Below are 16034 nucleotides of genomic sequence, written 5' to 3'. Positions count from 1 at the left end.
CTTATTCTCCGACAAAACCATGGAGGGTTTGGGGTCGGGGGGCAGCGAGGGAAGAAGGTGCTGCCTGAGCCACCTCCCATGGGCACTCCCAGCCAGAGACCCATCTCTACAGCCCAGAACAGTGTGTGTGTGTGTGTGTGTGTGTGTGTGTGTGTGTGTGTGTGCACGTGGAGTGCAGTGGGACTGTGGGGGGTGAGGTGGGGGTTCCCATTCCAAACTGAGCTAATGGCTTGCCTGGGCACTCATGTCATTTGTTATTTATAAGAAGCAAATAATCCAAGCAGCCATGGCCTAATGAGGAGGGCAAGCGTACATTTATTCCACAAGCAGGAGGCAAACAGCTAGCGAGCTCTGAAGGCCAACACACACACACACACACACACACACACACACACACACACCCTCCCACCCCCTGTGCAAGAATGTTTGGGGCGGCCCTCTTTGTAGTGGCCAGAAACTGGAAGCTGAGGGGACGCCCAGTGGGAGAATGGCTGAGTAAGTTATGGCATATGAATGTTATGGAACATCATTGTTTGGTAAGAAATGACCAGCAGGATGATTTCAGAGAGGCCTGGAATGAACTGATGCTGAGAGAAGTGAGCAGAACCAGGAGATCCTTGTACACGGCAACAAGAAGATTATAGGATGTTAATTCTGGTGGACGTGGCTCTCTCCAACAATGAGATGATTCAAACCAGTTCCAATTGCTCAGTGATGGAGAGAGCCGTCTACACCCAGAGAGAGAACGATGGGAAATGAGTGTGGACCCAACATAGCAGTTTCACCTTTCTGGCTTGCTGTTGTTGTTGGCTTGCATTTTTTTCTCATTTTTTCCCTTTTTGATCTGCTTTTTCCTTGTGCAGCGTGATACATGTGGAAATGTAGATAGAGGAAGTGCACATGTCTCACATACATTGCATCACTTCTGATGGCGGGGGAGGGAGGGGAAAATTAGACCACAGCGTTTTGTAAGGGTGAGTGTTAAACATTATCCATGTATATATTTTGAAAATAAAAAGCTATGATTAAAAAAAAAACACCCTCCCAAACAATACAACACCCCCACCATACAATACACATACCACACATACAACATACGGACCACCCCCCATGCACACAACTGCTCCCATATATAATACACATCACGTAGCACACACGTGTAACATAGATACCGCACACACACACACACCGTGGGTCACGGACACACAGATCTTCGCGGCTATAATCACAACCTCTCCCTTTCCTCTCCTCAGTCACGACTGAGCTGTGGTGTCCAAGATCGGAAGAATAACTAACGGACAGGCAGGTCGTGCTTCAAAGGCCCAGGCTGGAGGGCAGACGTCCAAGCCGGGGACGCCCGAGTTCAGCATCCCTCCCTCTGAGGGATAACGCGGCCTGGGCTCCCGGTGCTCTGGACCGCTCTCTAAGTCTCTACATGCAGAGGCGGCCGCCCTCCCCGGTACAGGGCATGTCTATATCCCACACCCAGTCTCTGTTCCTCCCCTAATGTTGTCTCTAAGCTCTACAGGTGTGGTCATTACGATGCAATTCTTCACTCGGTTTTGGTGGGTGATTTCAACAAAGAAACCCCCTCTGTCAGTATAGAGCCTGAGCCTTCCCACCTTGGTGAGCTGCTCGGGAGCCTCTCCCAGGGCTCCTTGAGCTGAACGACTTCCCTCTAGCTTCAGTTTATCTCCTCTGAATCTGGTTGGTCCCGAGCTGTGCATCTGATCCCACCCCCTCCCTTTAGACTGGGATGTCCTGGAGGGCACAGAGAGAGTTTCTGCCTCTCTTAGTACCTCCAGCTCTTAGCCCAGTGCCTAGTATAGTATACTAGTATAGTATAGTATAGCCATTTTCAGTCTAATTCTTTGTGACCCCATTTGGGATTTTCTTGGCAAAGATACTAGAATGCTTTGCCATCTTCTCCAGATCATTTTACAGATGAGGAAACTGAGGCACACAGGGTGACTTGCCCGGGGTCACGCAGCTGAGGCCATTTTTGTTATTGCAAGTCCCTAGCCACTACACCACGCTGCCTCTCAAAGCTTTCATTCCATCAGGGTTCTGTTTTGATTACTGTGTTTTTTTAACGGAATTGATTTCCTTTGTAATCCTTTGTATTTTATTTTCTGCATCTAAAAACATTATCCTGAAAAGGGATGTCACAAGGGGGCTCTGAACCCCCAAAAGGTGAAGGGTGTAAATGACTAACGAGGTCAGATACAGAACTTCTGGGGATGCTAAGGGTGGATCCTGACCCAGAACCAGGACTCGGGGGAGGCAAAGGAGGCATTAGCCCAGGGTGGAGCACCAGGCAGTGGCCACTCCGAGGGACACTTAGTAAGGAGACTCTTTGTAGGGCCACAAGTTACCAGCCCAACCCTCTCCTTCCTCCCGGACTTGAGAAGGACAGAGGTCGGGAACTTCTTTCCCAACTGGGGTGGGTGAAGGTACAAGTTGTACTCTGGGGGCGAGGTTCAGACCATTATGGGATGGGCAGCCTCGGGCCCAGGAAGGGCTGATGCCCAAGGTCCCTCCCAGAACTAGGTCCAGGATCCTGTGAATTAATAGTCTTCCCAAGTGGGATGAAACCGTGGGTCCTTGAAGCACGTAAGTAAATGCAGTAATTACTTCTTGTCTTGTATTTCCCGGGATGCCTGGTAGAGTGCCAAGGACAGCCAGGGCAGGCTTTTAGGACTTGGAACGGAGAGACCTGGACAGAACTTTGCTCTCTGCCTGCTTCCTGCCGCCTCCTCAGCCCTTCCATCTCCCCTTCATATGTTGTCTTTTCCCATGAGAATGTGGGCTGCTTGGGGGCAGGGACTGTCTTGCATGCTGTTATCGGTATACATATACACACATGTATACCTACATATGTATACATGTGTGTAGATCTTCAGTGCTTGCTTAGCACAGAACATAGTAAGTGCTTAATAAAGTTTCTCTCTTCTCTCTCTCTGTCTCTTTCTCCCCACTCTTATCTTTCTTCTCTTTCCTCTTTCTCTTCACTCCTCTTTTTCCTTTTCTCTTCTCTCCCTGTCCTCCTTCTTTCTCTCATCCCTTCTCTTTTCTATCTCTTCTTCTATCCATCTATCTATCTATCTATCTATCTATCTATCATCTATCTCTATATCTATCTTCATCCATCCATCCATCCATCCATCTATTCATCAACTTATATCTCTCTGTCTCTGTCTCTTTCCGTCTCTATCTCTCTGTCTCTCTCTCCTTATCTACCTACCCCTGGGCATGTCTCTTCCCCTGTCTGGCTTCATTTCTTTCCCAGCTCTCCCATATAGTGGCCTGAGCTGGACCTATGCTCATGACCTCCTCCTCCTCCTCCTCTCCTGTGCCTCAGCTGTTCCTTTTGCCCAGCCTTATCTTCAGTCAGAATAACAGTAGCAGTTGTACTATTGGAGGTATAAAGACCTCTCCAGGTGTTATCTTGTTTGAGCACCAATCTGCCTGGGGAGGTGGGTGCTGTTATTATTAATATCTACACTTTATAAATGGGGTGACAGGCTCTGTAAAGGTTAAGACACTTGCCCAGCCTTGCAGAGCTGGGATCTGATGGGGAATCAGAGTCCAGGACTATCCTGACTGGGTCCAGTGCTCTGTCTGCTAAGCCACATTGTCTTTCACTGGAGATTATAACAGGACATGGATTATAATGGGAAATAGGATGCAAAGAGGATAATATAAGAGTCCATGAAGTTGTACTTTCCTAGTAGAGTATCTGGCAAACAGTAGGTGCTTGATAAATGCTCATTGACTGACTGACTGGATTTCCCTAGACCATTTGGAACAAGGCTATCCTGGGTGAGTGGGGAGAAGGCTTGAACTGAGAGTCAGGAAACCAGTGTTGTCATCCTTATCTAGGTATGTTACATCACAGCTTTGAGCCTCAGTTTCCCCATCTGTAAAATGTTCCATCTAGTTCTCAGGTAGTTTATAAGGACCAAATAGCCCAACCTTTGTAGAAGGATCTTGTAACCACACAGAACCACGTAATGACAAGTGACATTAACTGGCCCAGAGAGGAACTGTGGCCTTCACATCCCACGTCTTATATACCGCTCTCAGTCCCTGAGAAAACCACTTAACCTTTCAGGGATGTCTCCGGCAACTCTCCTGGGCAAAAACCCTGGAAAATAGTTGCTGATCTACTTTGTTGGCGCTACTTGTATGCCCTGAGCAACCTCAGGGTTGCTTCCCTCATTTTCTCATCTATGAAATAGGGATGATAATAGTCCCTACTTCACAGGGTTATTGCAAGGATCCAATGAAATAATAATCATAAAGTGCTTAGTATCGTGCCTGACATATTGTCATTGAATCACTACATAAATATCAGTTATTATTATTATGCATATATTCCTGATTTTGAGAGGAAAAAACGATTTCACTCAGCTCTTCAGGGTGAAGGACAGGGGAGGCAAAAACCTGTGGACCCACTGGAAATGGATGGCAACAAATCTGATGTTGGCAAACTGGGCTATTGGAAAACAACAGAAACTACCCCCAAACAACGGACTTGGGAAGAATTAACATGCAGTCATAGCCCCACTTAATGCAATCCATTAGCCAATTATTTATAAACAGACGGAATGACAGGGACCGCTATAGATCCGCAGGGAGGCCCCCCTCGTGCATTACCAGTGAATGGAGGTGCCATCCGTCCTGGCTCGAGCTGGACTCCGTGTACACGAGGAGCCTCGGGAGGAGGAGATAAATGCACTGAGCACTTCTCCTTAATGGGCCGGCCGGGGAGGGTAATTGACGTGGCCTTGGATGGATCGATGGACACTTTGGCAATGGGCTCCATTGCATCTAATGGAGGAGCCGTCATTTCTGCTCCATCCTCTTAGTGCCGTCTACACAGACGATCCAGCTCGAAAATTCATCTGCTGTTGGGACGCCATCCAATGTTTATTTCCATTAGATTCGCCATTGTTGGGAACAATAAAAAAATCAAGAGATAGTTGCAAACTAATGATTTACAAGCAAGGTGAAGTGGAGGCCGACCTTGGCCACTTTCCATGCACTAGGAAGATGACTGGGAGTTGGATATAAATTTAAATTATGGTGAAAGGATAGCATAAGTTATTCCTCTGATAGCTAATTTTATCAGCTAAAGAGGCATGTCATTAAAGCTATCAGCTGTTTTACAAATCACTCCCCAAGTTAAAAAACTTGACTTTCCCTCAGTTGAGAGTTCTGATAATCAAGCTGATGAATTCAAGCCAACTTCATCAATATTTATGAAGAACCTACTATGTGCAAGGCCACAGGCTGAGTGGGAGGAGGGAAAGAAGAAAAATGGCAGAGTCTCTGATCTTAAGGAATTTGTTGTCTAAGGGGATGGGAAGTAGAACATGTCCACAAATAAGTTCAATGGGAAGTGAAAGGGTTGGAATAAAAAGTCTCCAAAGTGTCCTCTGTCTTTGAGACATTGTGGTTCAGTGGAAAGAGCACTGGTGCTGGACTGAGTTCAAATTCCCCCTCTGATAATTATCACCTGTGTCTCAAGGGATTGGACCAGATGGATCCTCCTAACTGTGGATCAACAATATGATGAAGGAAGTTAGTTCCAGTTGGCCCAGAACTGGATGCTCCAAATAGAGACTCCATCTTACTTAACTTGTGCACCAGACCCTTACTACAGATTCACGGTGTCATCAGGGCAACGGGAAGGTCCATAAAAAGTGCCCTAGAAAAATCTGAGGAGGGAGAGATCTTCTTCAACTGGAATCAGGGGAGGAAGAAACAACAAAGCTTTAAAAACAAAATGGCACCCGAGGAGGGACTTGAAGGAATCCCAGAGGCAGAGATGAGGAGGGAGTGAGTTTGAGGCTTCTTCCATTCAAAAAAAGTCCATTCCTAATTTTCCACACTCCCCCAACTGCCGTCCCCATGAGGAATGAGCAATTTCTCCCTTGTGAAATTACTACGGCAATACTAAATATAACTAGCATTTATATGGTAAAGCACTTTATAATTGTATTTATATTGCATTATAATATAACATTGTAATTTATATTGTGAAATTACTTAATAAATATGACCCCATTTTACTTTACTATAATCCTGGGAAGTAGGTGCTGTAAGTTTTCCTATTTTACAGATGAGGAAACTGAGGCAGACAGAGGTTGTGACTTGCCCACAGTCATACAGCTAGTAAGGGTATGAGGCTGGATTTATATTACCTGTATTTGCAGGATTTGTCCATTTTTTTACATATATGTTATATTCCTCCAGAAGAATGTAAACTATTTCAAGGCAGCCCCCATCCTCCCCTGAGGATGTCCACAGGCCCCTGAAAATGTAGACTTCCCCCATTAAATGTTGAGGGGTCAATTTGTGTGAATTCAGGAAGGTGAGCAGGATGAGGTCAGGGAGCAGTCTGACCAGAACTTTGAGTGTAATAAAGGGGAATTAGTCTGAATTAAGACTGTATGAAGACTTCAATTATGAGAGGAGGCACAGAACAGTGGAAGGAATACTGGAGGACACTCACCATGGATAGGTCATTGTCCCTTCTTTGAGCCTCAGTTTCCCTATCTATAAAATGGGTATAATCATACTTGTTCAGGGTTGTGTGGAAGGAACTGGGCAGACCTCAACCTGTGACATAAATGTGAGTTGTCATCATCAGGCTTGCCCTTGGGGGAAAAAGTCACTACTCTGACTCTCAGTTTCTTCATCTGAAAACTGAATCATGTGACCTGTAAGTCTTGTACCTCACAAGTTTGTGGTGAACCTCAAAGGGAATCACATGCACAAAGCACTCTGGAAACAGTAAAATGACTGCTGGAGGCAGCCCATGCCCACCGACTCCTAGGCTCTCCTACCCCCAGCAGAATGAGAAAATGAGCCCAGCAGCTGCCACCATTGTTTGCCCTCTGTCCAGTTCTACAGAAGCCAGGAGTCAGGCAGCCTTTTGCCAGGAGTAAAAAACACTGATTCCGGGGAGGGGAGAGATATGGCTGAGAACAGTCCAAAGGGTAGCTGGTAGGTGTAAAGGGCTGAGGGAGAAATGAGGGCAGGACTGTGCAAGCTGAGGATTGTGAGGGTTGGGGCAGGGGAAGGCAGGACTGGGTAAGAGATGCCATGAAATTGGGACGACAGAGGTAAGATTGTGTGGAGTGAGTAAATATGGCATAAGTTGACAGAGGACAAGAAGTGAGACATGCACGGCAGTCTCTAGATCTCTATGGAGAAAAATCATTGCTCTCCCTACCATGTCAGCTCCCGGGACAAAGCTCTGATTGTCCCACCCTAGTTACAAGGTCGTGTTAGGGATTACATCATCACTTTACCCCACATCACTGAAAGTCGGTCAGCTCCTCTGAACATCTGTCTGAACGCTCACCGTCTCCTTTCATCCTCCTGCCCCTGAACCGACAATGCTCACACTACTGGTCTCTCCTCAAACCACACCGGTCCCCAAAGTTCCAAGCCCTCATCGCAAGGAAGACGCTCCCTCATCTCCTGCTTTTCTTCTCCACATCCAGGCTATTCTTTCCAATCTCCACTAACATCAACCCTGAGATTCCTCCCTGACAAATGGGCCAAGCGATGTGTACTCTACTGCCTCTGGTCCTCGATACCTAAGTACTGAATATTCAAATGCTGTTTCTCCTTTCCCAAGGCTTTCCATGGTCTGCCTTCTGAGTCACCCCCCTCTGGATGGGCTCCAAGCTGATCAATAGCCTTCCCCAAAGCTGGCATCCCGAACTCTCTACAACTCCCACGAGTATTCACGGGTCACAGAGTTTGAGCTGGAAGGACTCCCAGGCCATTCAGTCCCATCCCTTATATTACAGAGGAGGGAACCAGGGGATTTCAGGAGCCTGCTGAAGGTCCCACAGAGAGCTACAAACTTCAGAGGTGGGATTTGAACACAGACCCTCTGCTCTGTCTTTTCTTGTTCCAACTATATTCTGAGGTAGAAGACAATAGGATTAACACAGTTCTCTTCTCAGATGCTGAGAAATTATATTACATATTTATATAACAATATAATATGATGGATATTACGTTAACGCTGTTGATTGCTTTATCAAATGCTGGCTCATGTTAACTCATGTTATCACTAGAATCCTCATTTCTATTTTATGTAAATGGTCAGGCACAAGACCTCCCAATCCTTGGCACCGGGCTAGGCACTTGGTGGGGAATATATATATTCCGCACTGAACCCTGTTCTTGCCAACCACACCTCTATTTTAATGGACTCTGAACCGCATGTCCATATAATATATTCCAAGAGGCTTTCCCGTTAATTAGAATCTCTTGACTTCCTGGGCTTAGTTTAATATGTCCATCCTCAACCACGCTGGTCACTGGGTCAGTCAGTGGTTCCGGGGGTGTTTGCTGCCCAGCTGTAGGGTTTTATGACCTTCCTAGGGATCACAGAGAAGCAGGATTTTAGCCTTGGCAGGGACCACCCGGCCCAAACTTCATTTTACAGACGAGCAAACCAAGGGCCTTGGGGTTAAGTGTGACCTCCAGATTCAAGGGCTGGCTCTCTTTCCCCTACGACATCACGTTTCCTCTCCCAAGGCAAAATCAATCGAGGCTGTTCTCTTTACTGGGGTCGTCCTGCTCTTTATGGCCGAAGGCACAGCTGCGAGGTGGCTGCTCCATATGGGATGGGGCGACTTCCCCTTCCATCTCCAACTGTTCATTGATTCTTCCCATCTGTACTCCCTGTCCTCAGAGAGAGATTGAAAGGTTTACAAAGCCTTTTACGGACATGGACTGCTGAGTCTCCGAAGCAACTTCGTGAATCGGGAATTATCGTCTCCTCGTAGATGAGGTAACAGTCAGAGATTAAGTCACTTTCCCAGCATCACACAGTTTGTAGCAGCACTTGAATTTGAATCCATTTCTGATTTTAAAACTAGTTCTCTACCATTCTATAAAGTATCCTACATTTCTTCCCTTTTTTGAGGTAAACTGGGTTAAGTGACTTGCCCAAAGTCATCCAACAAGTGTCTGAAGTTGGATTTGAACTCAGGTTCTCTTGATTCCAGGATCAATGCTCTATCTGCTGCACCACATAGCTGCTCAGTGTCCTACATTTCTGACCCACTCTTCTACTACTTATTAAATGTGCTCTCTGGAGCCCTATAACCCTATTCCCAAACCCCTTCTTCCTGATCCCGTGTCCCCTTGTCCTCCCCTTGCTCTTCTCTGCCCACCTGAATCCTGCTCATCCTTCAAGGCTCAGCTCAACAGCACTTCCTACAGGAAGTCTTCCAGGAGCACTCCAGGTCACACTATTGTCAGAACATCTTCATTTTTCTGTCATAATCATTTGCCCTTTTCATATGTCCTTGGGCTGCTAGCTATCTCCTTGGGAATGTGTGCCTTGTTTTTCTAGATAAACTATAAACTTAGAGAGGGTGGAGAATACACCCTCTATATCTTTGAACCTTCCAAAGTTCCCAGCTCAGGCTCTTTTAATTAGTCGGTCAAGCAACGAAGCATTTATTGAAAGTGACTACTATGTGCAGGCACTGTGATGAACTCCAGGGCTACTTTATTAATTACTCGCTGTGCACCAGGAACTGGGTAAATGCCAGTTATCATTCTATTATCATTTTTATTATTATTTCCCTGGACCTATGATTCCTGGAAAGAAACTTCAGCTGATCAGGACCCACCTTCTATGGTCTTGGAGAGTTGTTTGGGACGTGCTTGGGACTCCCTTATCCTTGGCCCCATCCGGCCAACATTTCTTGCCTTAATGGACCAACTTCTCTTGGAAGCTTCTCTCAACCTCTGTTCCCCGACCTCTGTGTTCTCCCTAGCCACATTCTCCTTCACCCCCACTCTATCTGATCTCTGATCTTGAAGGTCACCAATAACCTCCCAGTTGCCAAAGCCATTGGCTGGTTTTCAGTCATTTCCCTCCTTGACGGGTTGACAGAATACGAGGCTGTTGACCTTCCTGCCAATTCCTCTGCTCCCTCAGCTTTAGAGACATCATGTTCTCCCAGTTCTCCTCCTTGCTCTCCAACTGTGCCATCTTTGTCTCCAATACTGGCTTCGTGGCTTCTGTGCACCTCATAATGTGGATGTTACTGATGGTTCTGTCCTTAACACCAGAAAGTTCCAACCTCATTCTCCCCTTACCTCTTCCCAAATTTGCAGAGGGCATTAGCCGGTGAAGGAAATGACAAATCCCTCCAGTATCTCGGTCAAGAAAACCCCAAATAAGGTCATGAAGGGTCGAACAGGTCTGAACAGCAACAAAGATCACAGTCAGGATTGAGGATAGTGGCCAGAGGCCATTTGCATTTGTTAGGTATATCCAGTCCTGTGGGAGTTTTCTTGGCAAAGATACTGGAGTGGTCCGCCATTTTCTTCTCCAGCTCATTTTACAGATGAGGAAACTGAGGTAAACAGGGTGAAGTGGTTTCCCCAGGGTCCCACTAGTTCGTGTCTGAAGCTGGATTTGAACTCAGGAGTTTTCCCGACTCCCGGTCAGGTGCTCTATCCATTGTAGCTCCACCTAGCAGGCCCACAACATGATGGCAAAAACTAGAGAGGGCACAGGAATAAGTGATTGTCTTGGGGAGGAAGTGTGCCATTAGGAAGGTTGTTGTGCCCTCGCAGATATTGGCACCTTGGGGCAAAACCCCACTTTCCCCAATGTAATCCCAGGGTCATATTTAAATTTTGTGTATCTCCCCTAACAACCATCAGAGCATTCTGCACTTAGGAGGTGCTTAATGGATGTTTATTTAAGAACAAAATTCCCTTGAAGGCAGGAACTTTCACTTCTGTCTATATCCCTAGAACTTAGCAGAGTGCTTGGAACACAGTAGGCATTTAATAAATCCTTGTTGATTGATGTGATGAGGAAAGAGGACATAGAAAGTCACTTCCCAGACCAATGGAGACACCGATTTCAAAGATCCACTCCCTCGCCATCCAAGGGTGAGGAAATCACTGAACAGAAAAGCACTATCTGAATTTTGTGTACAAAATATAGTGATAAGATTCTCCAGGTTTGAGGCAGGAGAGTGTCATGGAGAGAGCATTTGATTTGGGGTCAGAATTTCAGTTTCCTCATCTGGAAAATGGGCCTTTTCCCCAGATGATCTCGAGAAACAAGCAGGATAATGGACACGAAGTTTTAGGAAGCTGCGGGCCCTTGATGCGTGAAGGCACAAAGACTGTTATCGTCCCTGTTGGCTCTTTTTCTTTTCATGGCGGCTATCACCCTCCTAGCGCACCTCAGAGGTAGTCTTTGGGGGTTGCCTTGCAGAAGGAGATTCCTTTCAGCACTTAGCCAGTCTACATCTCCTAGGGCAGGACTTCCTTGGTCGGGGCTTGTGGGGACCAATCAGCATTGTTTTTTTATTATGCTGGTGCAGATCACTTCCGTGACCCAAGGATCAGAGGATTATTACTATTAGTTGGTCCAGGTCTATGATTTTATTGGTTTGGGGATTTAGGGATGGGAACAAACATTTATTAAGGACCTACTATAGCCAGGTACTGTGTTCAGCATTTTTAATAAACATTATCTTGTTTGATCCTCACAACACTCCTGGGAAATGGGTGCTATTATTATCCCCATTTTATAGATGAAAAAAAAGTGAGGCAGACAGAGGTTAAGTGACTTGCTCAGGATCACACAAGTGTCTGAGGCTGAATTTACACTCAGGTCTTCCCGAGACCTGATCACAGATCCAGCACCGTCCCACCTGACTGCCTGGATCACAACAGCTTTGAATACAGCCCATCTCTTACCTCAGCCTTCCTCCCCTTGAAGCTCTCCGCACTCTCATCAAAATCCAGCAGTGCGTCAGCCTTCCCTGCTTTGCCTTCCCAGACACTAGCTCTCTCAGGGTACATTGGATAGGGGTTGCTTTTATAATTTTTATCTTGTTTCCACCTTTTTCTATTTTGTTCAGATAAAAATGATCTTGGAACAAATCTGTTTTCCTTTCAGAGCATCACAGAATAATGGGATTTGAGAGTTGGAAGGGACATTGATGGCTATTTAGTCCAACTCGGGCACACACAAAATCTCCATTATATTGTAATGTGCCATACAAGTGCTCACGTTTTATACTCAATGTTCTATAGATTATTGCACAGGTAGAGAAAATAAATGACAACGTTTCCTATTGACTTGAAGTCTTAGCATGCAAAATCATGTTTGTTTGTTTGTTTTTAAATCCCCTGAGATCATCTTTGGGACATCTCTAGTAGCAGGCTTGAAGACTTTTATTCCATGTGTCTTGGAGGTTATGGCTATTTGGGATGGTGGTATCTGATCACCATGTTCTTAATCTATTCTAGTCTTCCTCCTTCTTTCCTTCTCTTCCACCCTTTCCCCCTCCCTTTCTTCCTTCTTTCCTTTCTTTCTCCCTCCCTCCCTTCCTCCCTTTCTCCTTTTCTTCTTCCTTCCCTTCTTTCTTTTCCTTAATTCCCTCTCTCCCTCCCTTTCCTTCTCCTTCTCCTTCTCCTTCTCCTTCTCCTTCTCCTTCTCCTTCTCCTTCTCCTTCTCCTTCTCCTTCTCCTTCTCCTTCTCCTTCTCCTCTCCTCTCCTCTCCTCTCCTCTCCTCTCCTCTCCTCTCCTCTCCTCTCCTCTCTCTCCTCTCCTCTCCTCTCCTCTCCTCTCCTCTCCTCTCCTCTCCTCTCCTCTCCTCTCCTCTCCTCTCCTCTCCTTTCCTTTTTTTCTCCTTCTTCCTCCTCCTCCTCCTCCTCCTCTTCCTCCTCCTCAATTTTTGTTATTCTTATGGTTACTACCACTACCACTCCCCAATGAGCAGGATAACATAGAAGCATCCTTGCCAATTTTCTCCTTTTCCATCTCTTAGGAGATGAGATGCGCTTTAAGTGTTTTTTAAATCAGGCTGCTTTGCTCCCTCTCATTGCTTTTCCAGATGTTGCTCTTCAGGGAAAACCTGTCTTTCTTTATTGGCTCTTTCCTGAATAGAATCTGTACAGTTTAACCTCTGCTTGAAACAGGCACCCACAGCTGAAAGCCAGATCCAGAAGGGACCTTAGTGAAACAGAGACACTGTCTGGGTTCAGATCCCACCCCCGATGCTTCGGTGCCTGGGTGACTTTGGGCAATCACTGCCATGAGACTCAGTTTCCTCATTTGTAGCACATGTTTAGAGGACCCCCTTCCAGCTCCGTGACTCTGTGAGCCTTGGCACTGAGAGCCCTCCGTGCTGGGACGGGAGAAAGGCTTTGCTGGAGGTCACGCGGCCATACATGTGGCAGGGCAAGAATCTGAAGGCAGCGCTCAGAACTTTCCCCCCTAGACGTCTCAGAAGAAAACCACGGGGAAGCGCCTGGGTCTGGGACATTTGAACGTGGTGGGAGACGGTTTCTCCTGTCGTCCTGCCTTTGTGGATATTTGTGCCATGAAGGTGACTTTACTCACGCTGACAGCCTGTTCCCTGCAGAGTTAGGAAGCTCTTAATTTATGAGGGAAGCTGGGATGCAGCATCTCCTGCCGCTGCTGCAGCAAACTCGGGGGCTTCCCTCCAATGGCGGCTCAGCCCGACATCTGTGTGGCCCCACTTCGGGGCCTGTCAGGCCAGGGGAGATTTACGGGCTGTCATCTGCCGCTGGATGAGCCGCGGCCGTCCGTCGGTCCTTGGCTGCTTCGCAGGGCTGTGGTTCCATCAGTGAGGGGCTCCCTCTGCTGTCCTCGAGAGCTCAGGAGCCGACAAGACTCATCATCCGGGAGCCAGTCCTCGAGCACCCTGGCTCTGCCCGAATAGGCTGGGAGACCTCCCAGCTCACTTTCATGTCGGGAGGAGGTCTTTAAGGCTCATAAGACTCCGGAGTAGAAGTCTTGGACTAACCTAGTCTTCTCTAGTTTAACCTTTGTCTTTTACAGATGAGAGAACTGAGCCATGGAGATTTGCTCATGTCAGGATTTGAACTCGGGTCTTGGACTCTGTCTAAAACTCACCTGCTCTTTTGTTTCCACCCTGTGATGAACTCTTCCCCTGCCGGGTCCCAGTAACTCCCACAAAATCCCACTCTATTCAACACAACGGCCAACGAGTCCCCGATTCTAGGGGACACGTGAGGACAGTCTGTACCTCCTGTCAGAGGGATGGACTCATGTACTGGGCCTGGCTAATGGGGAAAGTAGCTTTGGGTTTTATTTGGTTTTGCTTGACGAGGCATAATTGTTACCAGGATTTCCCTTTCTCGTTTAGTTGTATGTGGGGCTGTTGAACAAAGAGCCAGCCAGAGGGAAAACCCCAGCTGGGCACCTTACCCCTTGCTCCTGGCAAATCTGTGTTAGCCTCTCCAGCTGCTCATCTTGGATGACCTTGGCTTTTTCGTACTGCTGAATGACCATCTCCAGTTCCACCTTCACCGGCAGGACATAAGCTGAAAGACAAGAGATTATTTAATAATTCAACAAATTTAACAAACACAGCACTGACCTGGATCAGGCTGGAGCCTTCAGAGAGATCTGCTCTTTGTTTTAGTCCTGGTTAAAATCTACCTGAAGGTACAGACAGATTAAGTAGCTTTAATGAAATTTCCGTGCTCCTGCTTCTTTAAAGGAAAAATTGTTGGCTATCCAAGGGCAGCTAGAAGATGGGACCTGGTGAAAATAGTCACATATTCTTAGATCCATCTAGGAAGCCTGAATTGTTGTTCAATAGTGTTGGGAAGTCTGTTGGGTCAGTTTCAAAGCTTCAACTAGTCTCTGAGTTTTTTGTCATAATCAGAACCCTCTTTTCTATTGTGCATACTCAAGAGACATGGGTTCAGATCCTCCCCTTGAAACTTATTAGCTGTGTGACTCTGATCGGTCACTTAAATCTCTCTATGCCTCAATTTCCTAATCTGTAAAATGGAAATAATAATAGCACTTACCTCATAGGATTATTGTGATGACCTAAAAAATCTCTTTATAAGCCCATATAAAAGCCAGCAGCAACAGCAGCATTTGTTGTTGTTAGTTGTACAACCATGGAGGAACTCATTGTACTTTTATGGAACTCAGCTTTCACATCTTTAGAAAGGGGATAGCAATGTATACACTGATTGATTGGCTGATAAAACCTCAAGCGCTACCACAAATATCAATGTACTCGATTGTCATTTTATTTAAAATTATTATTATTAATTCTTTTAAATTTATGAATAAATTTATTTATTTAAATTTATTGTCAGTATTAATTTTTTTTTTTTTTAAAGAAGGGATTCTTGCCCAGGTATCGGATAGATAAGACAGACTGCAAGTTCCCTCCCAGCTCTGTTTCCGTTATTCTTCACTAATCGGCGCGACCAGACAGGGCTCCTGTGTAGAACACGGGGAGGTTGCCCCTTCATGTGTGCTCCGATGAACAGCAGGTTCATGTAGCACATCTTTTTACTGGGAATCTTCAGGAGGGGGAGGGATGGCAAAAGGAAAAGGGAGCAGCACATCCAGGAAGAGCATCCGGGAGGGGAGCTGTTATCTTCCATTAGTGTCTAAGCATCCATCTGGGCAGAGCAGGTAGGGAAGATACAGGCCCCCGGAGGAGTTGTCACTTTAATGGTCTGACAGAGAGAGGTCAGATAGAATAGAGGCCATCAGGGAGGTGGTGGAGTGCAGCTGATGGAGTCCTGGACCCAGCCTCGGGAGGCCTGTTTGTTTGCCTTAATTCTTGGGTTTACTAGCTGCAGGCATATGGGGAATGGGATAAGCATTAATGTGGCACCCACTGTCAGGCACCGGCTAAGCTCTTTACAATTATGAGATCATTTGACCCTCCCAACAATGCTGCTGTATGTATGTGTCCCCATTTTTTGATTGAGGAAACTGAGGCAAGCGGAAGTTAAATGAATTGCTGGTCATTAGATCACACAGCCAGGGAGTATCTGAGAAACTCGGGTCTTCCTGACTCTACGCACTGTGCCATCTGGCTGCCTCTCTCCAAAACTCATCTCCTTATGAGCACAATAAAACTTGAATCCCCAAGTTATTGGCTTATGGATACATAGATTATGAGTTTGATCGCCTTATTTTACAGATGAAG

The 16034-nt window shown here is 46.4% G+C and overlaps 1 protein-coding gene across 2 annotated transcripts in view; it reads right to left on the bottom strand.

The window, feature by feature from the left end:
- The window catches only part of TMEM266 (transmembrane protein 266), a 138600-nt gene that overhangs the window by 23600 nt on the left and 98966 nt on the right, over positions 1-16034 (bottom strand). For both annotated transcript variants that reach the window (XM_051982437.1, XM_051982438.1), the window contains exon 8: positions 14276-14391. In XM_051982437.1, coding sequence (XP_051838397.1) covers positions 14276-14391 — 116 coding nt within the window. The remainder of the gene's footprint in view (positions 1-14275; positions 14392-16034) is intronic.

This window comes from Antechinus flavipes, chromosome 2 (assembly GCF_016432865.1).
Source record: "Antechinus flavipes isolate AdamAnt ecotype Samford, QLD, Australia chromosome 2, AdamAnt_v2, whole genome shotgun sequence".
NCBI lineage: Eukaryota > Metazoa > Chordata > Mammalia > Dasyuromorphia > Dasyuridae > Antechinus > Antechinus flavipes.
Note: the sequence above shows the minus strand (reverse complement) of the source record. Positions and strands in the feature narration are given on the sequence as shown.